Here is a 24,581-nt window from a genome sequence, read left to right on the forward strand (position 1 = left end):
ACTGCAGCTAAACTAATGAGATACTCTGTAAAAACTTTGCGGAGTGAATACGGAGTGGATAGCTTTTTATTTATATACTCCCTTTCACAATGACTTTCGTTCCAAAAGGGGGGATTCAGAAAATATTAGTCATAGAAAAAAATTACTAATGTATAATGAAGTTATGGACGGTTGACGTGTACACTTATGAATTTTCCAATATTTTTTTAAATTTCAAACATCAATTATTGATAACGATAATTATTATAATTGTAGCATGTCGCGAATGGAACAAATAAATAAGCTAGCGAGTTTCAGTACTAATAAAGTATAAAGTAATTTTTTAGTGTCAATAGTTCTTATCATTACGTCTGACGATAAATAAAAAAATGATAACTTTAACAATAATCGCAATATTAAATTTGAAGGTAAAAAAATATTTAAATATTGAAATACATTATCAATTTATGATTTTTCTATTCATATGCGGATTGGATTTATCTATTGAGCACACAACTGAATACTCCCGGGAAAAAATAATTAAGATCTGACCAGATGTAACCATATCTGATCAGATCAAATTATATCTTGGCAGATCTATTTATATCTGATTAGATCTGATATTTAGACATGATCAGATCTCATTGTATCTGGCCAACCACCGTTTACATCCAGTTAGATCTAATCAGATATAATTAGATCTAGGCTAGATGCAGTGTCAGACATAATTATATATTATCAGATCTCCGTGTATCTTGTAAGATCTGACTAGATATAACTAAGTCTGAACTAAATACAACATTTGACATAATCAGATCTCATTGTATTTACTCAGATATAACCATATATACGTCTTATTTTTAAAGAAAATTTTTTATATCTGGTCAGCTCTGCGTTTATCTCGTAAGATCTGATCAGATGTATAACGTAAACAGTTTTTCTTTTCACGACGGAGACGTGAAATAAACCCGGAGTCGTATGTGGTCACCCAATTGTATAAAAAAAATTATAAATAACAATAATAATTATTACTTAAAATAATAAATAATTATAAACAAACTAAAGATGTGCCTGGACCAGCTCCTCAGGCTGGGTTAGTGCACGAGGGCGCCAATCCGTTTTTACAAAACGGACAAAACTAATAATGATCAGGTGAAAGATCACGGGACGAAATCTTGAGCGAGAATGTATGCACCAAGCGGAATGACAACCAAACAAATATATAATGAATAAAAAATAATAATAATGAATAATTGTAAGATCGTAATTATATTGATCGTTTCGTTCGAAGAGATCACTGTGTAGTACCGTCCTTATACGCTTATTCAAACTACATAGTTAAGCTGTAAAACAAAATTAAATCGGTATCCATGGCAACTGGTTTGTTTATTCTTCATACAGTTCAGCTATACTTTAAATTAAGTAGAAGAGATCACTGGGAGGGTGATACATTGGGTGGGAGTGATCTCTTCGAACGAAACTATCAATATAATAAATATTGACTCAGCAAAAGAATTTTTATCATTAACAATGGGTCTGTTATAAAATTTTTCAAATACTTTTGATTTGTTTGACCATCCTGCTAAACTTTTAATAATATTCACGTCAACTTCTTTTTTAAGAGCAGTTGAAGTTGCAGCGTGTCTAAAACTATGAGGAGTATAGATATCGCTCACCTTACACTCTATTAAAAAAGATCTAAGCCATCTACTAATGGTATCCTTAGATGCTTTTTTATAAGGTTTCCTAGTAGTGATAAATAAATACTCTATGTTATCAGTTAACTTTGACGTAACATTTAAATATCGTTCTAGGGTAGATGCCACACATAGATTCGAATTGTTATTAAATTTTTTTAAAATTAATAGGAGTTGAAACGCGCCTCGTCTGGTAGATTTAACTTTATCTGGAACTTCTATTTCATATCCTTCACCTTTTTTAATAATATTACTCCTTTTAATTAAAGAAATTGTTTGAATGCGATGAGCGGAGACTAATGCTATTAAAACAACTAATTTTGTTGTTAGTTGTTGTAAGTTAAGATCATTTACCGGACTTAACAACTCTAAATTTTCAATTAATGGGTCCAAACTATAAATTCTATCACCCTTAAGTAAACGTGATATCAAAGGATTTTTTTCCAATATCCTTATCACACACAAGAGATAACGCGGAACGAATGGTATTTAAAGTACTATACCATGCTCCTTCATTAAATTTTTGTGTTAAAAATCCAACAACAGTTTCTTCCTTTGGTTTAAACATGTTAATTTTCTTTGATAAACAAAAAGAAGCCCAGTCACCAATTGGCTTGGAATATTGCTTCAAAGTCGTAGTAGAAATGGATTTGATAAGTATATCAATGGCTTCATCATTTATTCCTTTTTGTTTAAATGCTTGGCGGATAATCGAGCAGCCATCAGAGATAGTTTGTGAGCCAAAGGATGTTGAACTTGTCTACAAGGAGAGAGTAGTAAATTAACATCTGGATGAAAAATTATAGGTTCTGAGTCTAGGAGTGAAAGCCACAATGGGTACCATGGCTGACCTCGCCAGTTTGGAACTACTAAAATTCCACAAGCCTGGTCAGCTTGAATTTTTGTTAATGTTTTTAAGATTAATGAAAAAGGAGGGAAAGCAAAAAAATTTTGATGGTTCCAGTTGATTATAAATGCATCAATACTGACTGCTAAAGATCACGATGCCAGGAGCTGTATTTTTTGCATTTTTTATTTGAAGATGATGCAAAAAGATCAATATTTGGTCTGCCCAGCAGAGAAACAATCTTATCAAATGCATCAGAAGACAATTCCCACTCAGTGTCTATATTTTTGACCCTAGAAGCTCTATCCGCATCAACGTTATCCTTCGAAGGAATGTTTGAAGCGAATATCCATATATTCCTACATTCACACCAAGATCAAATGTCATAGAATAAGTCATTTAAGTATTTATACTTTGTACTACCCATTTTATTGACATACGCAATAGTAGTCGAATTATCAATCCGTAAAAGAACCTCACAATTAGTAAAATCCGATGCAAATGTTTTTAAACCGTTAAAAGCTGCTAGGAGTTCCAGATAATTGATGTGAAAAAATTTTTTCATGTAGTTCCAGTGTCCATAAGCCACCTGTCCATCACAAGAGGCACCCCAGCCTGTAGTTGACGCATCTGAATAGATTGTGATTCTGAACTTAGAATTTCTAATAGGGTTTTTTGAATTTAAAATATTACTCGACCACCAGTTAAATTCATTTTATAAAGAAGGGGATATATTCATAATATGATCATAATTGTTATTAGATTTTAATAGAGCCAGATAACGTTGTTGTTCAAACGCCTTAGAATGAAACCAGCCATAATTAACTGCTGGACAAGCTGCTGTAATATTTCCCACAAATTGGGAAAATTCCCTGATGGTACAATGAGTAGTATCTCTGAATTTTAAAACTTAATTATGTATATGAGATCTCTTTTCTTCTGTTAATGCAATCGTCATTTGATCTGAATCAAATACAAAACCCAGAAATTCGCAAGACGTTGAAGGGACAAAATTACTCTTTGTCTCGTTCAAAATAAATCCTAAATTAATAATAATCTATTAGAAAAAATTAAAATCGGTGTTGTCTTAAAGCGCACAAAAAACGTAATGGAGAATAAATAAACCAGTTGCCATGGATACCGATTTAATTTCGTTTTACAGCTTAAATATGTGGGCTGAATAAGCGTACAAGGACGGTACTACACAGTGATCTCGAGAACGAAACTTGGAATATAATTATAAATACTTGCGCAAACGAACTCTACATTCATAAAATTTTAATTTCAGGCTTATTTTAACGGAGCAGGAAAGTGTAATCCAGCAGACGAAAGCCAGAATAAAACAAATTTAGACAATTTTTTCGAATCTTCGTTTTATAGAAGCCGCGTAATAACAGCCAGTAATACGCGCAATCTTGAAAATATAGTCAATGATTATTTATATAATTCCGGAAAATCACTTTTCGATTTAAGTAATGATCCAATGGCTCACCCCAGTATTCTCAATCTTCTAATTCAAAACGCTGTTATTCGTATTAAATTATATTCACTACCTGAATTACTAGAACCACTAATCAGATCGAAACAGAATGCAATGCCTCATAAAATTCCGTTGAAGTATTTAAAACCTGGTGACATTATCAATGCTTTTGATTTAAAAGCTTTCAATTCTTCTATTACGGTCGATAATATATTAATTGATGTATACGATGAAACAACTGACAGATTCACGACGATTGATTATACTGATTGTTTTGAGTACATCGAAAATGATAAAGTACAACTTAATTTTGTCACTTATCAAACATACCCTCATTATCCCGCGGTTTTTTATTATAAATTCGGTGTATTTGACGAAATAGTCAAACGCAAAAATTACGGAGTTGATCGTAAATATTTAAATAATAAATACAAATGTATGAGGATTATCATTTGCTCTGAATTTGAAAGGCGAAAATTAATTATTCCGACTGTTCATGTCATTAGTTTGGGCGAACAGAATATTAGGTACTCAAAAATTTTTCAAAATGAAAATATTGTCTTACGCTATAGGATAGATGAAGAAACGCACCATGTTGCTCGTACAGAAAAAGGCAATTGCTTGTTCCAGGTAATTTTCAAGAATTTTTTTTCTGCAAAATTATATTGTTGTTGTAAAATAATTTTTGTATTTGTTATTTAAGGCATTAGTGTTTCCAAATGACGGCCAAAATCGAGAATATAATACATCAAATTTATCTCCTTTATACACAGGTAAAATAATATCAGCGACTGAAGATCCTGTGTTTGAAGAATGGGCAGAAAATTTTGTCAGAAATTTGACAGTAATTCCTTCAAAAACTTTTATAGGTATGGTAAATAATCCTGAAGCTACAGCATCTTTTTTCTCACAATTTACTTTTAATAACCATAATATTACTCTGATAAATATTTATTTAGACAATTTGCATTGAATTTCTCGACATTCATAATCAAAATTTGTTAAAAAATAGATATATTAAAAAGCGTTTAAAAATTTTGGAAACGATGCGATGCATAATTTGTGGAAAATAAAATGATCTAAAATACAGACCCCATAACATTCCGTGATAGTTCTGACTTTCGCCGGAAATGTCACATAATACTGAAGTTTACTGTAGATTTTTTAAAGCTTAAGAAGTCACTATGAAAAATCAATCCCCCAAACGATTTTTCAAAATTTTCATTTTAATAACAACTTTTTTTTACAACGAAAATTTTGAGTACTTACAATTAAAAAATAGATTTCAAATCGACCGTTAAAGATAAATTAATGAAATTTCTAGAATTTATTGTCAAATATCTACATTGAGAGACAAATTTATTCGCCAAGAATAAAAACACGTATTAGAAATTTTTCTAAAATATTGCTACATATTAATGAATTTTATTTACATATAAGTATGAATTTTATTTTATAATAATAAATTCGATTGCAGAGAGATAAATGAGAATTTTATCAAAAATAAAGTTTCATTAGCATTTAATAAAATTTTATTAGCATTCAATGAAATTTTATTAGTAAGGTAAATGTCCCAATACCGGAACGACGAAGGGTACACGACTGATTTTTATCGTTTTAAAAATATTCAAATAAATTATAAGCCAAAATAATTTATTACATCATAGAATAGATATTTACCTATTCAAAAATAATCAAATTAGTTCATTTTTCTTGAATTTAATATAAAAAAAAAAATTTTTTCTATGACACTCAAAAGACCCAATACCGGAACGCTGAAATAGCCTTGTCCCAATACGGGAATTCGGTTGTCCTAATACCGGAACAGTAAATAAAATGAGTTATTTTTGCATTTATACATAGTGAAAATATTAACAATTATTAAATAATATTAATGTAAAACGAGTTTGAATGTAGCAGACATCAGACAACTTAAAAAATATAAATAAATAAGTTTAATAATTAAAAAACTAATATTTACAAAAAGAGCACTATTAATTTTTAAATTTTTTGAGTTCGCATTTTTTTAAATTTTATATTATTAATTATTTATTCGATTTATTAATTATTTCAAATTTGTCTGATGTCTGCTATATCACACCCATAATGTGAAATGTACTTAAAATTTTTAAATGATTAAATATTTAATGAAAATAAATATTTTGAACTAGAGGATAGAAACAAAATAAATCATTTGAGGCTATACTATAAAAATAATTAAAAAAAAAAAACTAAAGACAAACATTTATTTTTTATGATTTAAATTAGAGTTTATCTACATTTGATGTATTTTTTATAACAATCATACATACTGCATTAAATATCAGGGCTCTAATACTAATTAATATTGTACTTGATTTAGCCAGTCAATAAAACTCACCGTTAACGTCTATCGATAACATTAATATGATTGGCTGTTCCAGTACTGGGCACGGGTTTATTTTGGTGTACCAATAGACAAACAGTAAAATTAATACAATAATACTATTTTTTTCATATTTTTAATATGTTTTCTTGAATTTTATGTCATTCAAGATGCATATACAAAAAAAAAATTATTGAAAAGTAATTCTATACATTTTCTATAAGCTTAAGACCATTGACTTATTTCTTAGCAAAATCATTAAAAGACATGAAAAATTCATGAATCCGAGACTGTTGCTCTAATTAACATTTTTTTTTTATATTTTGGATATATATTCTAAAATTAATTTTATATCCTACTTTGTAACTAAAAGATTAAGGTTTTGAATAAGGAAAATTTTATTTAATTTCATTGCGTACGAGTTAAAATATAATATAATGATTATCAAATTGTTCCGGTATTGAGACATTTACCTTATTTAATAAAATTTTATAATATATAAATATATGTTTACGAAAATCACCGCAAGCTTTGTTCTATGACGGCCATCTTCAATTCGTATGAAAGTGTCAAATTTGACTGCTGTTAATTTGAAAAAAAAAAAAAAACGTTTGTGAAATATGTACGAGAGACGTAGAATAATGGAAAATTTCCAATAAAAATAATGTTTTCTTCGATATGATTTGTATGTTTATTATTTTTTAATGAATTTAATCTAACTTCAAAAATTGAAAATGTTGTTTTTTGACGAACTATACTGGAATCAATTTATAAACTTATAAAAAATAAAGTATTTATTAAAAAATAAAAATTACTTTATAATTTATGTGATTTAAAAAAAAAATACACGTATCAAAAATCGCCCAACGTTTAAAATTTAAGATTCTAACCATAAATTACTGTATGTTTTTGATTTGGTGTAATTGTCCGTATTTATTTTAAAATTTATTTATTTATAATTTTAATTACTATTATTTATTGTTCAATACCAATTCTTGCAATTGTTTCTGACTTGAATTTTTTTTATTTTTTTCCAAGTTTTTCAAAATAAAACCAGTAAAGTAAAAGTAGTATAATTAACTAGAAAAAAACAAAAAAAAAAATAAGTACATTTTCGTTTCAAACATCACTTTAAAATAAATATTCAAAACTTTTATTTGCAAAATTTCAAGTAGCAATTGGCATGAATGTAGTATAAGTTGATAAATAATTATAACCGATATAAATTAATTATAAGTCTAAAATTTTAATCATAATAATTAATCATAAATCAAAGTCTTTATTGAGGATTAATTTTTTTAATAATAAGAATTAAGAACGAGCTTGCTGATTATAACCAAGATTTAGAAAACAAGATTGTAAGTCAGGTAAGTGTATAGTCATATTAATGATCCAGCATTCAGCTACACCCGCTTTCATGTTTAGTTCCTTCAATGAGTATACTGAAATTGTTAATTATAACAAACTGTATAAAAATTAGATGATAGTAAAGTTAGCAGACATCTGACAATTTTCTAAATTTTGAAATAATAAATTAAAATATTTATAAAATTAAAATAAAAAAATACATGTTTAGACAATTCAAAATTCAGTATATCAATTGTTGTATTTTTTAACGTGCATTAATTGATAAATATTGGTTTCTTTCCATCAAAAACAGAATCAGTAGTTACAACTATAATTACATTTGTTACGATCACTAATATATTTACTAACAATTTTACTGATTAGAATAGTGAAGCAATTTCTACTTGAGACTTATAATGATAATCAGTAAATATTTTTTTTTTCTGAATATTTACTGATTCAGATTAAAAGAGCATGCATGGACTATATACGGCCATACGTAGTCATATACAGCAGGGCGGTCGTTGAAAATTAAATTTTCTCCGGCGCCCCATAAAAAGTTCCATTTTAATGAAAAAAACATGTGAGGACTTTGGTTTTTTCATGTTCAGTAAAAAAACACGTGCCGCAGGGCGATCAAAGTTCATTTTTCGATATCTCGTTTCTTTTAAACATCACGAAATATGCAGATCAAAGGAAAATCATAGAAACAATTTTGTAGGAACTTACATAATTAAAAAAAATCTGGGCGTCGGTTGACCCTGCGGTCCAGCCCCAAAACTTCCCGCTGTTTTCGACCTCAAAGAGCTCGAAAACATTAGTGTAGATATATTTTCGAGCTCTTCGAGCTCGAAAATGCTATCACATGCAGTTGTTTTTTTTACGATCTTTTCAAGCTCTAACAAATTACCTGTTATGCTGAAGTTTGAAAATTTAAGAATCGAAAATCATCAATGAAGAGGTTTTTAAAATTTAGTTCCTGATTGTGTTCAGTAAAATAAGTGTATTGAGGCAGAAATCAATGTCAGGGATCAAAATCAAGATTTAAATAAGTTTTGACTCATGTAAGAAACAATAAAATATGAAATATCTGATAAAAATATTAAAAACTACGTTTTATCGATTTTTTTGTTGATAATATGATTAAACTAAAAACCAAGTTCGATGACATTATATGATCAAAAGAAACCATAAAAAAGATAAGTTGGTATGATATCAGGCACATTTTAGTACTTTATATTATGATTTATCCGGAAAAAATAACATAAAATGTTATTTTTTTAACTTTTTAACGCCGATATCTTTTGAACTAATCAATCGATTTTGATAGTTGACGTGGCAATCGGCGCGTTTTATTGAATTCTAGAGCTGATTAAAATTTGAAATCGATCGTGGCAGTCGTTTCGAAAATATTTAGAAAAAACCGTTTTTCACCATTTCTTTCTCCCGCGATAACTCTCGAACGAATTATCCGATTTTGATGTTTGATGTGGCAATCGACACGTTTTATTGAGTACGAGAGCTGATTAGATTTTGAAGTTGATCGTATAAGTCGTTTTTAGAGAAATCAATAAAAAACTAAAAAAAAAATTTTTTTTTTTTCGTAATTCGCAAATATTTTCGAGTCTATTCGATCAAATAATCTGAAATTTCCAGGAAAATTGATGGCCAACAAGCTCTTTCGATTGCCACCTCAACCATCCAAATCGATTCATTAGTTCAAAAGTTACAAAGAGTTTACACACACACACACACACACACACACACACACACACACACACACACACACACACACACACACACACACACACACACACATACACACACTCGGACATCATTCTGAAAATAGTCAAAATAGCTTCCTAGGACCTCAAAACGTCGACATCTGATGAAAACTCGATTTTTGAAAATCGGGGTGAAAACAATAACTTCTCGAAATTTCTGAAAATCGTCGATTTTCTTAGCGGGAAGTTAAAAAAAGGTCATATTCATTTTTTTTTATAAAATATATATTTACGAACATATTTTAAAAAAAACTTTTTTAGATCTTATCAATTGAGCATTTTAAGGATAACGAATGTTAAAAATAACGTTTTTTGATGAATATAGACAACATTGTAACTCGTAACACATCAATTATTAATGCTTGTTTCAGTTTCTATATACTTAGAAAAATGTTATTCTCAAAATTTGTAATTCTTGAAACGCTCAATTTATCAGATCTAAAAAAAGTTTTTTGAAATATCTTCATAAATACACATTTTATAAAAAAAATGAATATGACCATTTTCACTAAGAATTTAATTTTCTACAAAATTTTTTTTATGATTTCTTCCTTTAATCTGCATGTTTCATAAGATATTTAAAAAAAAACCGCGATTGTATTGAAAAATAAACTTTGATCGTCCTGTGGCCCCTCGCGGTTCTGAAACCACGGTAAAAACACGGTGAAAACACCGTGGAACCACGGGGGAACACTGTGGAACCACGGTGGATATCACCGTGGTTTCACGGTGTGTTTGTTCCATCTGCCCACCGAGTAAACACGGTGATTACACGGTGATGTCCACAGTGTTAACACGGTGTGTCTACAGTGGCAACACGGTGTTTACACAGTGGTTTTACGGTGTGTCCATAGTGTCAACATGGTGTTTACACAGTGGTTTCACAGTGCGCCCACGGTGACTACACAGCATTTACACAGTGGTTTCACGGTGTATCCACGGTGGTAACCACAGTGGCAATACGGCGTTTGCACAGTGGTTTCACGGTGTATCCACGGTGGTAACACGGCGTTTACGCAGTAGTTTCACAGTGGTTTCACGGTGTACCCACGGTGGTAACACGGTGTTTACGCAGTGGTTTCACAGTGTAATCTCGGTGATTACAGGTGATTTGTCAAAAAATTTCCCGAAGCTTATTAAATTGAATCCTCCGTGTTTTCAATAATGGGTTAAATTAATTTAAAAAAAATTTTTTCCGGATTGAACATTAAATTGAAAAAAAAATTTGGTCAAATTTAGAAAAAATTATTTTGTTTATAAAATTACAAATCCTTTCACCACATGAACGGAGAACTTAAGCCACTTAAATAAGAGGATTTTTTTGCAGAGAATCAAATTTCCTGAAAAATCTTTATTTGAATTTTTAACTGTAAATTTTGTAACTTAGTCAACATCAACTAAAAACTCGAATTATTATTAAAAAAGCCAATTCCACAACCAATACAGAAAAAAACTAGTGTCAGTAAAATAACCCTGTAAACTTTTGAAGAACATTTAACTGCCTAGAAAATGCCGCAAACGGCGTCCTGACGATTTGAATTGCGGCTAAACTATGGAGAATTGAAAAAATAATCCTAACTTTCCTATGTATTTTAAATAGAAAACTTCAAAATGTATAGTACATGAAATTAAAATTTGAGGCCAAAACATGCAGAGAATTTTCTTTTTAATGTTTACGACAACATTTTGAAATGGGATCGGAGAAACAAAAATAGGCGTTTCAAATTTATTATAATATTAAATAAGCATTTTTTTTTATTGTATTATTTGTTAAATTTATTCATCATTGCATACACGTGGAGAACTTATTGGAGTATTGGGTTCAGAATTTTGTTTTGAACGCATAGTCTTGCGGCATTCCTTAAAAAGATCACTCATCCAATCATTTAAATAGATGAAAATGTCGTCAGATGACCCTTCCGCATATTTAATCGCTCTTCGATTTTGTAAATGTAAGCACAGGTCTACAACAGAAGAAGTAATTTATTTTTTAATAATTCAAAGAAAGTAACAAAATAACGTCTTTAAAAATAATTTATATACATTAGGGTGTGTCAAAAAATTCGACTAATGTTTTTTTTTCAAATGGCCACGGAATTCTGTCAGAGGACGTCAAAATAAAGGTCCTGTGAAAATATGAGCTCTTAATATTGATATTTAGAGGTCGCGAATCATAATTTTCTATTTTTCATTTGAATAACATGGGAAAAAAAAATTTTAAGCTTGAAATTTCATACATTGGAAATGGCTCATTGTACAGGTGATCTCAGGATAAATTTTTGTAGGGAATTAAACTAAACGCTCTACAAAAAAAGTGTCTTATTATTTTTTGATAAATTCGTCTGTCGAAAAGTTATTCAAGCTTGAGTTCTAATTTATTTAGATCTTTTTACTTTTTCGGTGAAACTATCAGACTCATCACAAAATTTTATTCAGTCGTGTTTATAGAAAATTTTATTCCCTACAAATTATTTTCAATAATTTGTTTTCAAATTCCGCATAACTTTTTAGTTATTTCCATTTTAATGTCAAGCTCTTAGAAAAAATAGTGTTCTGAGCTTGACTTGAATTTTAAGAGCTTGACATTAAAATGGAAATAACTATAAAATAATGCGGAATTTGAAAAAAAATTATTAGAAATAATTTGTAGGGGATAAAATTTTCTACAAACACGACTGAATAAAATTTTGTGATGAGTCTGATAGTTTCACCGAAAAAGTAAAAAGATCTAAATAAATTTGAATTCAAGCTTGAATAACTTTTCAACAGACGAATTTATCAAAAAATAATAAGACACTTTTTTTGTAGAGCGTTTAGTTAAATTCCCTACAAAAATTTATCCTGAGATCACCTGTACAATGAGCCATTTCCAATGTATGAAATTTCAAGCTTAAAATTTTTTTTTCCCATGTTATTCAAATGGAAAATAGAAAATTATGATTCGCGACCTCTAAATATCAATATTAAGAGCTCATATTTTCACAGGAACTTTATTTTAACGTCCTCTGACAGAATTCCGTGGCCATTGGAAAAAAATTATTAGTCGATTTTTTTGACACACCCTAATATACATATTATATAAACACTAGGATACTCGTTTCCGGTGAAAGTTTTTTCTTTGTTGCTCATCAAGCAAAATATTGTTCTTTATGCTGAAACGAAAATTTCTGCAGGGTTTGAGCTCTTAATGTAATCCTAAGTATTTTCCATTTGATTTCGAAGATTTCACATTTAAAATACACGTTAATTAAATTAATATTTTTTTAACTTTGTAATACTCAGCTACAATTTATGACATCAAAGCACCATTCGTCTTAAATTGCGAGAAACTTCGTGTTCTTCAAAAGTGCCCATAGTAACTTAGCTGTTATTCAAGCAATTTCACTTCTGTCCGTTGCAAAAGTCGTTTTCATATGAAATTAACCTTTATCGGCATGCAGAACGTAAACCAATAAAAGTACACTAAAAATGTTAAGGAGAGTTTTATAGGAAACTTAATTCCCTTCAAAAAAATCCTATGAGACAAGTCGCTAAAGTTCATAATTTTCGAGTTCTAGTTATTTTTATAATTTGAAAAATACAATATAAAAAAAAAGGGCACTTGACCTTATTTTTCAATTTACTAAAATAACGTTAACTCAAAAATTATGGGCTTTTCCGATATGACTCATAAGACTTCTTTTGAAGAGAATAAAATTGAATATAAATTTCTCCGTAACATTTTTTGTATATTTTATTGGTTTACATTCTGCAAGCCGATAAAGATTGATTTCATGGGAAAAATGACATCCGCAACGGACACAAGTTAAACAGCTTCAATAACAAGTAATTTATCATGGGCACTTTTGAAGAACACTAAGATCCCTCTAACTTGCGACAAACGGTGCTTTGATATCATAAAATACAGCGGAGTATTAGACAATTGAAACATAAAGTAATTCAATTCTAAGTATTTTCCATGGAAAATCTTTAAAATCAAATGAGAAATACTTAGGATTACATAAAGAGTTCAATCTTAGTAGGAATTTTCGTTTCAGCAGAGAGAACAATATTTTGGTTGATGAGCAACGAAAAACAAACTTCCGCCGGAAATGAAGCACTATAATAAATACATATATATTAGGGAGGTTCAAACAGATAATTTAATTTTTTTTTGCTCATACCCCATGAATCGTTAGTGGTTTCTGAGAAAAACATCTTCCCAAAAGATAGGCTCTCTAGCTGAACTCTAAGAGGTCGCTATTTTAATTTTAATTTCTCATTTGATTAACATGTAAAACTTTACTTTTTCATTAAAAGTGTAATCAATCGTAAGCTGCTGAATATTTTTCCAACTAATACAAAGATCTTTAAAGTCGATTCCTCATGCTTTTCGAAACGCTGTGATAAGTCATAATTATCATATTTGAAATTCCGATTGAAACTATCTGAATAGTATCGACTTTGTATTTCAAAATTAAATTGTTAATTTTTATTTTTTTTTGCTAGCTTCAATTGGCGATAATCTTGACTTATTATATGGTTTTGGAAAGATTGATGCAATCAGATTTGCAGATCTTTGTATAAATTTGAAAAATATTGAGCAGCTTACGTGTAATTACACTTTTAATGAAAGAGTAAATTTTTACATGTTAATTAGATGGTAAATTAAAATTAAAATAGTCACCTCTTAAAGTTAAGTTAGGAAACCTATCTTTTGGGAGGATTTTTTTCTCGACAACCATTCAACAATTTAAGTACTAATCCGAACTCTTCATAATAGTATTAAGATTTGCCTCAATCCATTATTTTATTTTTCATTTTAATAACACGGGAAATTTTTTTTTTGTTCAGAATTTTCTAGCTCGCAAGCCAATCAACGGATTTTTATGCACGATAATTATTTTTGTAGGAAATTGAACGCGCTACTAAAAAAGTCTTTAATTATTTTTTTATAAGTTCAGCTTTTCAAAAGTTACTTGAGCTTAAAATCCAATTTTTAGTAAATTTCGAAATCTCTTTATCTTTGATTTTTACTTTTGACATTAAAATCAAAATAAGTAGAAAACAATGCGGAATTTGGAAAAATTTTATTTGAAATAATAAAATTACCAACGAATAAGTACCCATGACATTTTAGGAGAAGATTGATAGTTTCACCGGAAAAGTAAAAAGATCTGAAAATTTACTATAAATGTGACCTCAAGCCTAAATAACTTTTGAACAGTTGGATTTATCAAAAAACGATAAGAGACGTTTTTTGTCTTTAGAGCGTTGAATTTCCTACAAAAATAATTAACCAGAGTGGCCACAAAGAAACAATTTCAATATTCCTCGATATTTCCCCGTTTTTCAATAAAGTTTTTTACACATTTCCCTGATTTAGAAATTTAATTCGTATCATTAAGAAATTCAAAGTTTTTATTACATTTTCATTGTCAATAATTAAAATTAATAGTTAAATCATGATCGAAAGTGAGAAATAAAGTCAAAATAAATTAACATGGCCTATTTATGATTATTCGATGTTTAAAATATCCAAGTTAAAATATTTAATAAGAAATTTTACGATTATAAGAATTTCAAAATACACCAGCCACAAAAATTAAGGGATGATAAAACAATTCAAAGGGTTATACACATACCTCTAACTTCTTTACGTTGCTCAGATGTTATGATTTTTGGAGTTTCTGACTTTGGCTGAGGCTTCAAGTACATGAATTTCATTTCATCTGGTGGCCATAAATTTCTCATTACCATATTAGCCCGTTTACGCATGGTGTTACATCTCAACATTTTTGCCAGTTGTTCCATCGAAAACGGTTTGTTGTTGATTAATATGAGCTAAAGTAAATAGAATAATACATATTAAAAAATTATATGAGATATTAGTCAATACACTAATAGATGAAATTCACTGGTATATCAATAAACTTTACTTTCATAACATTATCATTATTACACTAGAAAACCAAGTATGTAGTCAAAATTAACACACTTGCTAAATAACATTGAAACGCTTTTTGCAATCTACAGATATTTAACATACCATGAAATGTGTTTCAAGTGACTACAAAAAACTATAGTTTTACTTATGGCCTAAAACATGGAACATATGTAATGGGTGTTAAAAAATATACTTGTAACACACTTGGTTTTAAAGTATAACGTGCTACCTTAATTAAACAAAGCGATTTACTCAATGACGACTAGTATATTTATATAGTGTTAAAATTAAATCGTTTGAAATCATTTCTAATCGTATCAAACCGTTTTTTTTTTTTTTAATCAGGGTGATATTCAAGTCTAAATGGTTTTAGAAAGTGGTTAACTTAAAAGTAAAACAGATGATTTGTACTGATTCTTAATTTACCTCTTCATTATCGACGGTTACGACGGATTCCGTTAAAGTGACATGGGAGTAATGAGGTTGTTGCTGCTTAGTAGTTTGTTGTTGCTGCTTAGTAGTTTGTTGTTGCTGCTTAGTAGTTTGTTGTTGTTTTTCTTGTTGCACTGGATTGCTTGTTGTTGTTGTTGTTGTTGTAATGTCTATTTTATAGTTTTTTTTTAAAGTATCTGTAAGTAAATCGACTTTCTCTTCAAGTATACTTAAACGTCGCGAGAGCTTTAAACGTTTCGGTTTACGTATAAGTTTGTGTTTTATTGGGGAAGGTTCTTTAAGCTGAGTCCGGTTTGGCGAGAATATTGATAGGCCTGATTTGGTTTGACTTTTTTCTGATTCTGAAGAAGAGTGTAAAAGAAAGCTTGCTGAAGTTTTATTGGTTAAATCGGACAAAAATCGGTGAGGTGTTTCAATGACAGAATCGTGCGGTGGTGGCAAATGTTGTGTCAGAGGTTGTGATGCGTGGCTTGTTCCGGGTTGCTATTAATTATATAATTCGAATAAATAGATGTGTTAGTATATTAAAAAGTATCAATTTTAACTATGTAACTTATTAAATTTCGACAAAAAATACAATTATATTAATTATTTTTACTAATTTTCTTTACTTGCTGGAGACTATACCTTTTTTTTTTTAATTAATCATTATGTTTGAATTTTTTTTTCTAACCTTACACGGAAAAATTGAAACCCGAGTGGTTACTTGGTCATGGTGCAGCGCCACACTGATGACTGTGTGGCGCTGCACCACGACCAATTTTTTTCTTTCAGAACCGTACTGAGTCGGGTACTGTACAGTAACCAGTCGGGTTTCAATTTTTCCGTGCATTGTAAAGTTGTTGGACAAATAGTATCAATCAAAGTATATTTCTAACATATAACAATGTAAAAAATTCTATCGCAAGTCAATGGGCATAACACTAATCACAAGAATCATTTGATATTTACTATATGAACTTGCCCGCGAGAATATTCAAAAGAGAAGCTTTTAGCCATCTTGTGTTATTTTCATGAGTGTTTTGCAGAAAACACCTGTGAGTCTTAGCGATTCTTTCCCAATCAGGTAAAGATGTAAACTATAGTGAGCATGCTTGCGCAAGATTTAAATTATATAGTTATATTAGAGTGTGCCATTTTTAGGCGACTTTTTTTTTCAACAGAAAAACAGGCTGAAAACTCGCAGGAAGGTGAGAAAAAAGCTTGTTAAAAGCGGAGCTCTTAATATTAATATTCAGAGGTGCCTATTTCTACTTTTCCATTTTCCATTTAAATAACATGGGACAAAAAATATTTTATTTTTCTAGCTCGGCATTCACACCTTATATAAATAAGTCCATAGCATAATCTTATAGAGAATTTAACGCTCTACAAAAAAGATTTCTAATCATTTTTTTTATAAATCCGTCCATTCAAAAGTTATTAGAGCTGAAATTCATATCTATAATAAATTTCCAGATCTTTTTACTTTTTCAGCAAAACTATCAAACTTATCAAAAATAGTCATAGAATCTTTTTTATAGACATTTTTATTTCCTATAAATTATTTTCAATAAAGTTTTTTGAAATTCCGCATTGTTTTCTCGTTATTTTCTTTTAATGTTGAGTTTTCAGAATAGATTAGAAGACTATTATTTTAACGATCTTGGCTTTAAAATGAAAATAACTAGAAAACAATGCGGAATTTCAAAAAACTTTATTGAAAATAATTTGTACGAAATAAAATTGTCTATGAAAAAGATTCCATGACATTTTTTGATAAGTCTGAGAGTTTTGCTGGAAAAGTAAAAAGATCTGGAAATTTATTATAGATTTGAATTCCAGCTCTAATAACATTTGAATGGATAGATTTATCAAAAACTGATTAGAGACCTTTTTTGTAGAGCGTTAAATTCTCTATAAGATTATGCTATGGACTTATTTATATGAGGCGCGAATGCCGCGCTCGAAAAATAAAAAAATAAAATATTTTTTTCCCCATGTTATTTAAATGGGAAATTGAAATAGGCACCTCTATTAATATTAAGAGCTCCGCTTTTAACAGGCTTTTTTTCTCACCTTCATGCGAGTTTTCAGCCTGTTTTTCTGTTGAAAAAAAAAAGTCGCCTCAAAATGGCACACCCTAAGTTATATGGATATTCCAAAGTGGTGAGTCAGAATACATAGGAAACCAAACATGGTAAAGAGATCAAACAGAACGAACTATTATCGCAAGTTTGTTATTAAAACTTACTTCCTTTTCAGTTTTTTTGGTGCTTGATGGTGGTAACAATTTTCTATAATATTCCGCTGAATCGTGAACACTGGCACTCTTAGAGTTTTCTTGTGTATTCTAATAACCCCGATAAAAAAAATAGATTAATTAATGACTTGAGTTTCAAACTAAATAGTAAACGTTTTCAAAAAAAATTACAATATTTCATTCTTTTACATAAGTCTTACACGGAGAGAAAAAATGGAAATTTTTTCAATTTTGCTTGGGGATAATTCCTTTGTTGGTATTTACTATGTTAACATGTAAATTGTAACTATGCCACATAGTAAATTTTGCTTTGATGAATACGAATTATTCCTATATTGACAATGTAAATTTTCATATATCGACATTGGAAAAAATAACTATGTAATGTAGGATTAATTCGAATGTTAACCTAGGAATTTTTCCTATGTTAAAAAAGATTTTGAAACTGATGTTTTTTTAAACTTAATTCATTAAGTAAATCAAAATTAATTAATTGAATTGATGATTATATACTGTCGGAAAGACAGTGCAATTGATCTTTACGTACTCGTTAATATTAATCGAATTTATAAAAACATTTGTTCATTTATAGGTGCTACAAAAAATTATAATTAAATTACACAAATTTTTTTTGAAAACTTTGAAATTCTATTTTCGTAAATCTTAAAGCCTTCACACATCTCGATTATATCGCTTTAAGGCCTAAATGATAATAATGACCAAAATATCTGGTATTTTGTTGATTTTAGCTTCTTGTGGACTTTTCCTATGCAACATAGCAATTTTCCTCTCGTCAACACAGGAAAAATTCTCATGTCTATACAGAAAAAATTACTCTGGTAACATAAGATAAATTCCTATACTGACATAGTAAAAGTACCCACGTCAATAAAGGAATTTTAAAAATATTAACAGAGGAATTATTCCATGTCTACATTGAAATTTTATCTAATTGTAATATAGAATATATTTCTATAATCTGTAGGTAAAATTCTTATGAAATATCGTTATATTCTCGTTTTTCCGTCGTTCAATTTCTCAAGTTGATAAGGCAAAATTTGCTTTCAACAAAGGAATTTCACCTAAATTAAATTAGAAAAATTCTTATTTTCTTCTCTCCGTCTACGTTTTTTTTAATTTGTATAATTAAAAACAAATATGCAATTTTTTACAATGAATTACTAATTGAATTTAAGAGAGGATACAAGAATTAAATTTATACAGAAAGAAATTTTTTACACAATTTTGTAATCATATTTTTTAAACTTCCCGCTAAGATAATTGCAAATTTTCAAAAATTCGAGAAGTAATTGGTTCTAGTCCAATTTTCGAAAATCGAATTTTTAAAAGATTTTGACGTTTTGAGGTTCTAGGAAGCTATCCTGACTAATTTTACGATGATGTCCGAGTGTATGCATCTACGTACGTAAATATTCTGTAACTTTTGAACGGATGAACCGATTTTAATCGTTGAGGTGTCTCTCAACGCGGCTTGTTATTTACTATAAGCACTGAAAATTTAAGCTTAATCGGTAGGGTACGTTCGAAGATCTTTCAAAAATAAAATTTTTTCAAAAGCCTTTTTGTTTTTTGAATAACTTCTAGTTCACTCGATGGATTCATTGTAAACTTTAATCAGCTCTAAAAATTTGTAAGCCGCGTCGAATGGTACCTCAACCATCAAGATCGGTTCATTTGTTCAAGAGAAACCGTTAACGAAAGAATTCAAAAAAATTTTTTTAGTTTTTTTAAAATCTACGAACCTTTACATTATCTTTATTTTTTGATGAGTCATTAGCAGATGGAGTATATGGATTTTTCGGAATTCGCACACGCTTGTCAGTCGTTTCCCATCTTTTTTTGATTAAATCTTTGTCATCTAATATATGTTAACATAAAAAAAAATCGATATTAGTTTAAATGTTAGGGACAATCAGAAGCAATTATATGAATATAAATACAGGAAAAAATTACACACTTAACATAAATAACTACGAATTGCCTACATAAATTAAGATTATTTCATTTTTGCATACCCGGGAAAAAATGATCAGACCTGACCATGCCTGTATCCAAACGCACGGAGTACTTGAGTGAAACTAATCTAATTTGATGTCAGAAATCTTTTTTTACAGTGCATAAATGTCAATTACTTTCAACAGTGCCATAGAATTTTTCAACTTTTTACATATTCCATCTAGTAGGGAATTACTTTTTAATTATTCTCAGGAATAGTCAGAGTTATGAAAGTAAAATGAGCGGATTTTTGACAATTCATCATGTTTTTTTTTATTCATTACAAAACGTCAATTAAAAATGATACTTGCAAAAGATTTCAAATGTTGAAAGTGCTATTTTTCAAAAATAATTTTTACTTTTCATTACATTAATAAAGAATAAATCCATACTATTGTCAAATTTCTTAAAACTTCAGCATTATTCAGAATTGTATATTTTTGTAAAAAATGATATTTTAATGCGAATAATTATATAATAATTTTCATGTAAAAGTACGAAAATTCTAAAATTTACTATAAGTTCCGATTTGTATTGAGTAACTAGTGAAGAAATGAATTCATCAAGAAACCATAAATGACCATTCATGAGAATATTTAATTTCCTACAAAACAATGAATTTTTCGCTGTTTAACGATTACTTCTAACGAAAAAAAAAAAAAACCACAAAAAGTGGTGTAATTCCGTGTCATTTTCCGTGAAAAAGAAAAAATTGTTCCAAAATGTCCCACAATTGCTCAAAAATTGTCCAAAAAATGTTCCAAAATTATCGAAACTACGTTGTTAAATTGTTCAAAAAATGTTTCAAGATCGTTTTTAAAAAATCTTTCATATTAGATTTTAAGGATGAAATTTCAACTAAATTTTAAAAAATAAAACGCGTAGATTATAAAATTGTCTAAGTAGTATACCGAAAATGTTAAAAAAAATATTTAAAATTTACAAAAAAAAGCTCCAGTGCACTATTTTCAAATTTTCGATTATTTACGTGATGTCCCAAAAATGTCCTTCATTGTGTCACGGTTGGATACCCACGCTTAGGACATTTTCTGGACATTTTTAGAACAATTTTTTTCTACACGGATTGAAGAGCAGTTGTGTTGCCTTGATTGCAAAGTTTAACATGAATTGTAAAAGCTTATTTTGCTGTGATATTTTTTTTTTTAAACTAAAAATTATAAATTGAAGGCCACTCGGGAGGAAAAATCTAGCTGAGCAAGCAATTATATGAATAAGACATTGTTTGTAAATCAAACAATTACATCATTTATTTTAAATTTTTATGGCTGCTTCATTCCAAAACACACTAAGCGATAATTTTCTCAACCATTTTTTTTAACGCTACAGCTGCTTATTTTATTACTTTCAATAAAAAATCAGATATTGGCCTTCCTTTAAATATTTTGACTTACATATATTTTTCTAATAATTTAGGTTTTTCATAAATCTAGAGAACTTTTTTTTTAAGGCGAATTTAAAAAAATTTAAGAAACTTTAGTTACTGTGTTTTAAAATAAGGAAGCCGACTTATTTATTTGATAATTTCTTAATTAATAATAATAATATTTACCGCCGGTATCCAAAATAATCATGTTATGGACTAACTTCCCATTATTAGTTTTGTATAGCAGCCTGCCATTGGCTTCTTTCTTTATATGTTCTTTAACATTAATCGCTTCCTCCTTCTCGTTCAACTCATAAATTATATCACTCGGAACTAGTACATGTTCTTCTGTATACCGATTTTTCATCAGACAAAACTTATGAATTTTATACATCCTATAAAAAAAAGTCATGAAAATATATATACAGTATTTAATATTGATTAACAAAGAATGTTTTTTTTTTCAGATTTTATAAACAGAAAAAAATTTGCTTTTATACTTTTGGACGACATTTTTATAGTACCGTCTTTTTACTAAGCTTGGCCACTTTTTTTTTTTTTTTTTTTTTTTTTTGAAGGTTGAAGTTGAGTCGAAACGACTTCAATAACCTGAATAATTTTCGAAGGAGTGAATTTAGAAAAAAAATGTAGTTTTTTTTTTTAAAGCATTAAATTTCCTTACAAAATACGTAACTTGACTAAAAAAAATTTTAATATTTCTAGTAGTTACAAAAATCTAAAATAGAAATAAATAATTAAAAAAAAAAATCAATGTTTAAGGCACGATTACAAGGACATGGCTCGTTTTACGTCAATTTACTAAGAGAGATTTTTTGTAGGGAATTCAATTTCCTTTAAGAATATGTTTTGCTGAAATTTTTCAGTTAGATGATTTACGAGTTTTGGGTAAAAAATTAAATTTCTGACAAAAAACTAATAGTCATAACAATACACTTCGTAATATCAATATTTAGAGCTCAAACATGCACAATATGTTTTTTTTGTCATCAGGAATATTTTCACAGAATCGAAAAAAAAAAAAAAAATATTTGATTTTTTTTTTGCCCAGTAGTATATATTAGGATGTCAAAAAAAAAAAAAAAAAAAAAAAATTTTTTTTTACCTCTTATGGACTCAAAAATTACTTTATATTATAAAAAAATCCTCACCTAATTTCAGCCAGATATCTTTAAAATTGAGCTATCACAAAGGGGGGTCCCCTTTCCCGTTTGAAATACACGTGAAAATTTTTGATTTCAGTTTTTCGTTATTAAGGCTATGAAAAAAATTTTCTTTCTAATTCTACCTAGTATAATTTTATAAGAAGTTGCACGTTCTCGTAGGAAATTTAATTTTCTACAAAAAGTATTTGACATCATATACACGTCAATTGAATTAGAAAAAAGTTACAGGGATTTAAATGTCAACGAAAAATGAAGTTTAAAAAATAATAATTTTTTGAACTTAAATTTCAATGAAAAGTGAACTTGATTTTTCGTTGACATTCAAAGCCCTGTAACTTTTTTCTCATTTATATGACGTGTATATGATGTCAAATACTTTTTGTAGAAAATTAAATTTCCTATAAAAACGTGCTTGTCAAATTTTGCAAAAAATTTTTTTGATAGAATAAAAATAGAAAATAATTTTAAAAAAATTTAACACTGAAGAAACTAAATTTTTGTAGATGTTTGAAGCCCCGTACCTTTTTTCCAGTTTGTTTCATGTACATAATGCTTGAGCACTTTTTAGTAGGGAATTTAATTTCCTACAAAATTATACTAGGCGGAATTCGAAAAAAAAATTTTTTCATAGCCTTAATAACGAAAAAATAAAATGAAAAATTTTTACATGTATTTTAAACGGCAAAGGGGGAAACCCCCTTTAGTGATAGCTCAATTTTTTTTAAATTATTTTTTTCTAATTTTTTACCAACGTGCAATGTTCCAATATCGCAAAATTTTTTTTTTTTGGCAATTTTTCATTTTTTTTATTTATTAAAACTTTCTGATGTCCGCTCATTTCAATGTTATAACAATGCGCATACTGTTTTTTTATCATGGACCAATTTTTGATCGGTGTGTAAAATCCCTATACCATTGTTAGTCTATTAATATGCATGAAATATATATATATATATATATTTACAATGATTGTTGAAATTAAAAGTTGTTCGAGAGGTTATCGCTTGGTTTTTACATTTTTTACTGATCGATATCAAAAAATATTATTTAAAAAATTACAACTCTGCTGAATTTATTTGTATCAATTATCATAAATTTTTTGAGTGTAAATTCTACAAAAAAAAATGTTTACTTATAAATTGTATACTAACCTGAAAAATTTTGAAAGTGATGAATGATGAAGCGGTTCTTCTTTTTATTTTCAAGTATAATATCGATATTGCACAACTGTTATTATTTAAAATAAAAATAAGCAGAATTCGTGAAATTTTTATTAATTCGATACACTAATAAGTTACAACTGTGTTAAAAAACATACATAACACAGGAAGCCGGTACAACTCAACGCAATTAAATACAAACTAACCACTTAGCACTGAACTAACACTATAGCAATAGTTTCTCTACGATCCACATATATGCATACATATATATGGGTATGGGTGTGTGTGTTAAAATGGACACTCGTTGTTATGTATGCTAGAGCCTCTGCTGTTTGCTGCTGTTTACGCTACTGTTACCAATGCTAACTTATAGACTACTTATAGTTTCGATGAGACGTTCAGCAAGTATGAAAATAAGTGACATACATTTTATAAGCATACTCCAGCATACTCGATGTACATAGATACATACTACTGTACGTATCATTGAACGTATATACATTAAAATAAATAAATGAAAAACAACACTCGCGCGGTTGCGCGCGAAACCTGTACGCTAGTTTAAATAAAAAATATAAGTTCAAACATATATATCATTTCGACATGAATCAAAACAAAGAGTGTGATATTTATTGAAATTTTTTATTAATTGCATCTTTTTCCGGATTGTAAATCTAGTAGTGAATTTTTTATAATTAATAAAAAAATTTTAAA

At 28.7% G+C, this 24,581-nt stretch overlaps 2 protein-coding genes across 2 annotated transcripts in view; one reads left to right on the forward strand and one right to left on the reverse strand.

Annotated features, from left to right (window-relative positions):
• Positions 1–6,976, forward strand: part of LOC103573417 (uncharacterized) — a 52,288-nt gene extending 45,312 nt beyond the window's left edge. The window contains exons 2-3 of the mRNA XM_014442957.2: positions 3,812–4,633; positions 4,707–6,976. Of these exons, the coding sequence (XP_014298443.1) occupies positions 3,812–4,633; positions 4,707–4,976 (1,092 nt within the window). The 3' untranslated portion in view covers positions 4,977–6,976. The remainder of the gene's footprint in view (positions 1–3,811; positions 4,634–4,706) is intronic.
• Positions 6,977–11,233: 4,257 nt separating this feature from the next.
• On the reverse strand, positions 11,234–24,338 carry LOC103573416 (uncharacterized). Its single transcript, XM_014442958.2, has 7 exons — positions 23,856–24,338; positions 21,707–21,915; positions 19,884–19,999; positions 18,112–18,210; positions 15,852–16,361; positions 15,124–15,322; positions 11,234–11,463 (listed from the first exon to the last, which is right to left on the reverse strand). The coding sequence occupies exons 2-7, from the start codon at positions 21,912–21,914 to the stop codon at positions 11,276–11,278; spliced, it is 1,320 nt and encodes a 439-aa protein (XP_014298444.1). The 5' UTR covers position 21,915; positions 23,856–24,338; the 3' UTR covers positions 11,234–11,275.
• Positions 24,339–24,581: the final 243 nt, after the last annotated feature.

Source organism: Microplitis demolitor, chromosome 9, assembly GCF_026212275.2.
Source record: "Microplitis demolitor isolate Queensland-Clemson2020A chromosome 9, iyMicDemo2.1a, whole genome shotgun sequence".
NCBI classification, from domain to species: domain Eukaryota; kingdom Metazoa; phylum Arthropoda; class Insecta; order Hymenoptera; family Braconidae; genus Microplitis; species Microplitis demolitor.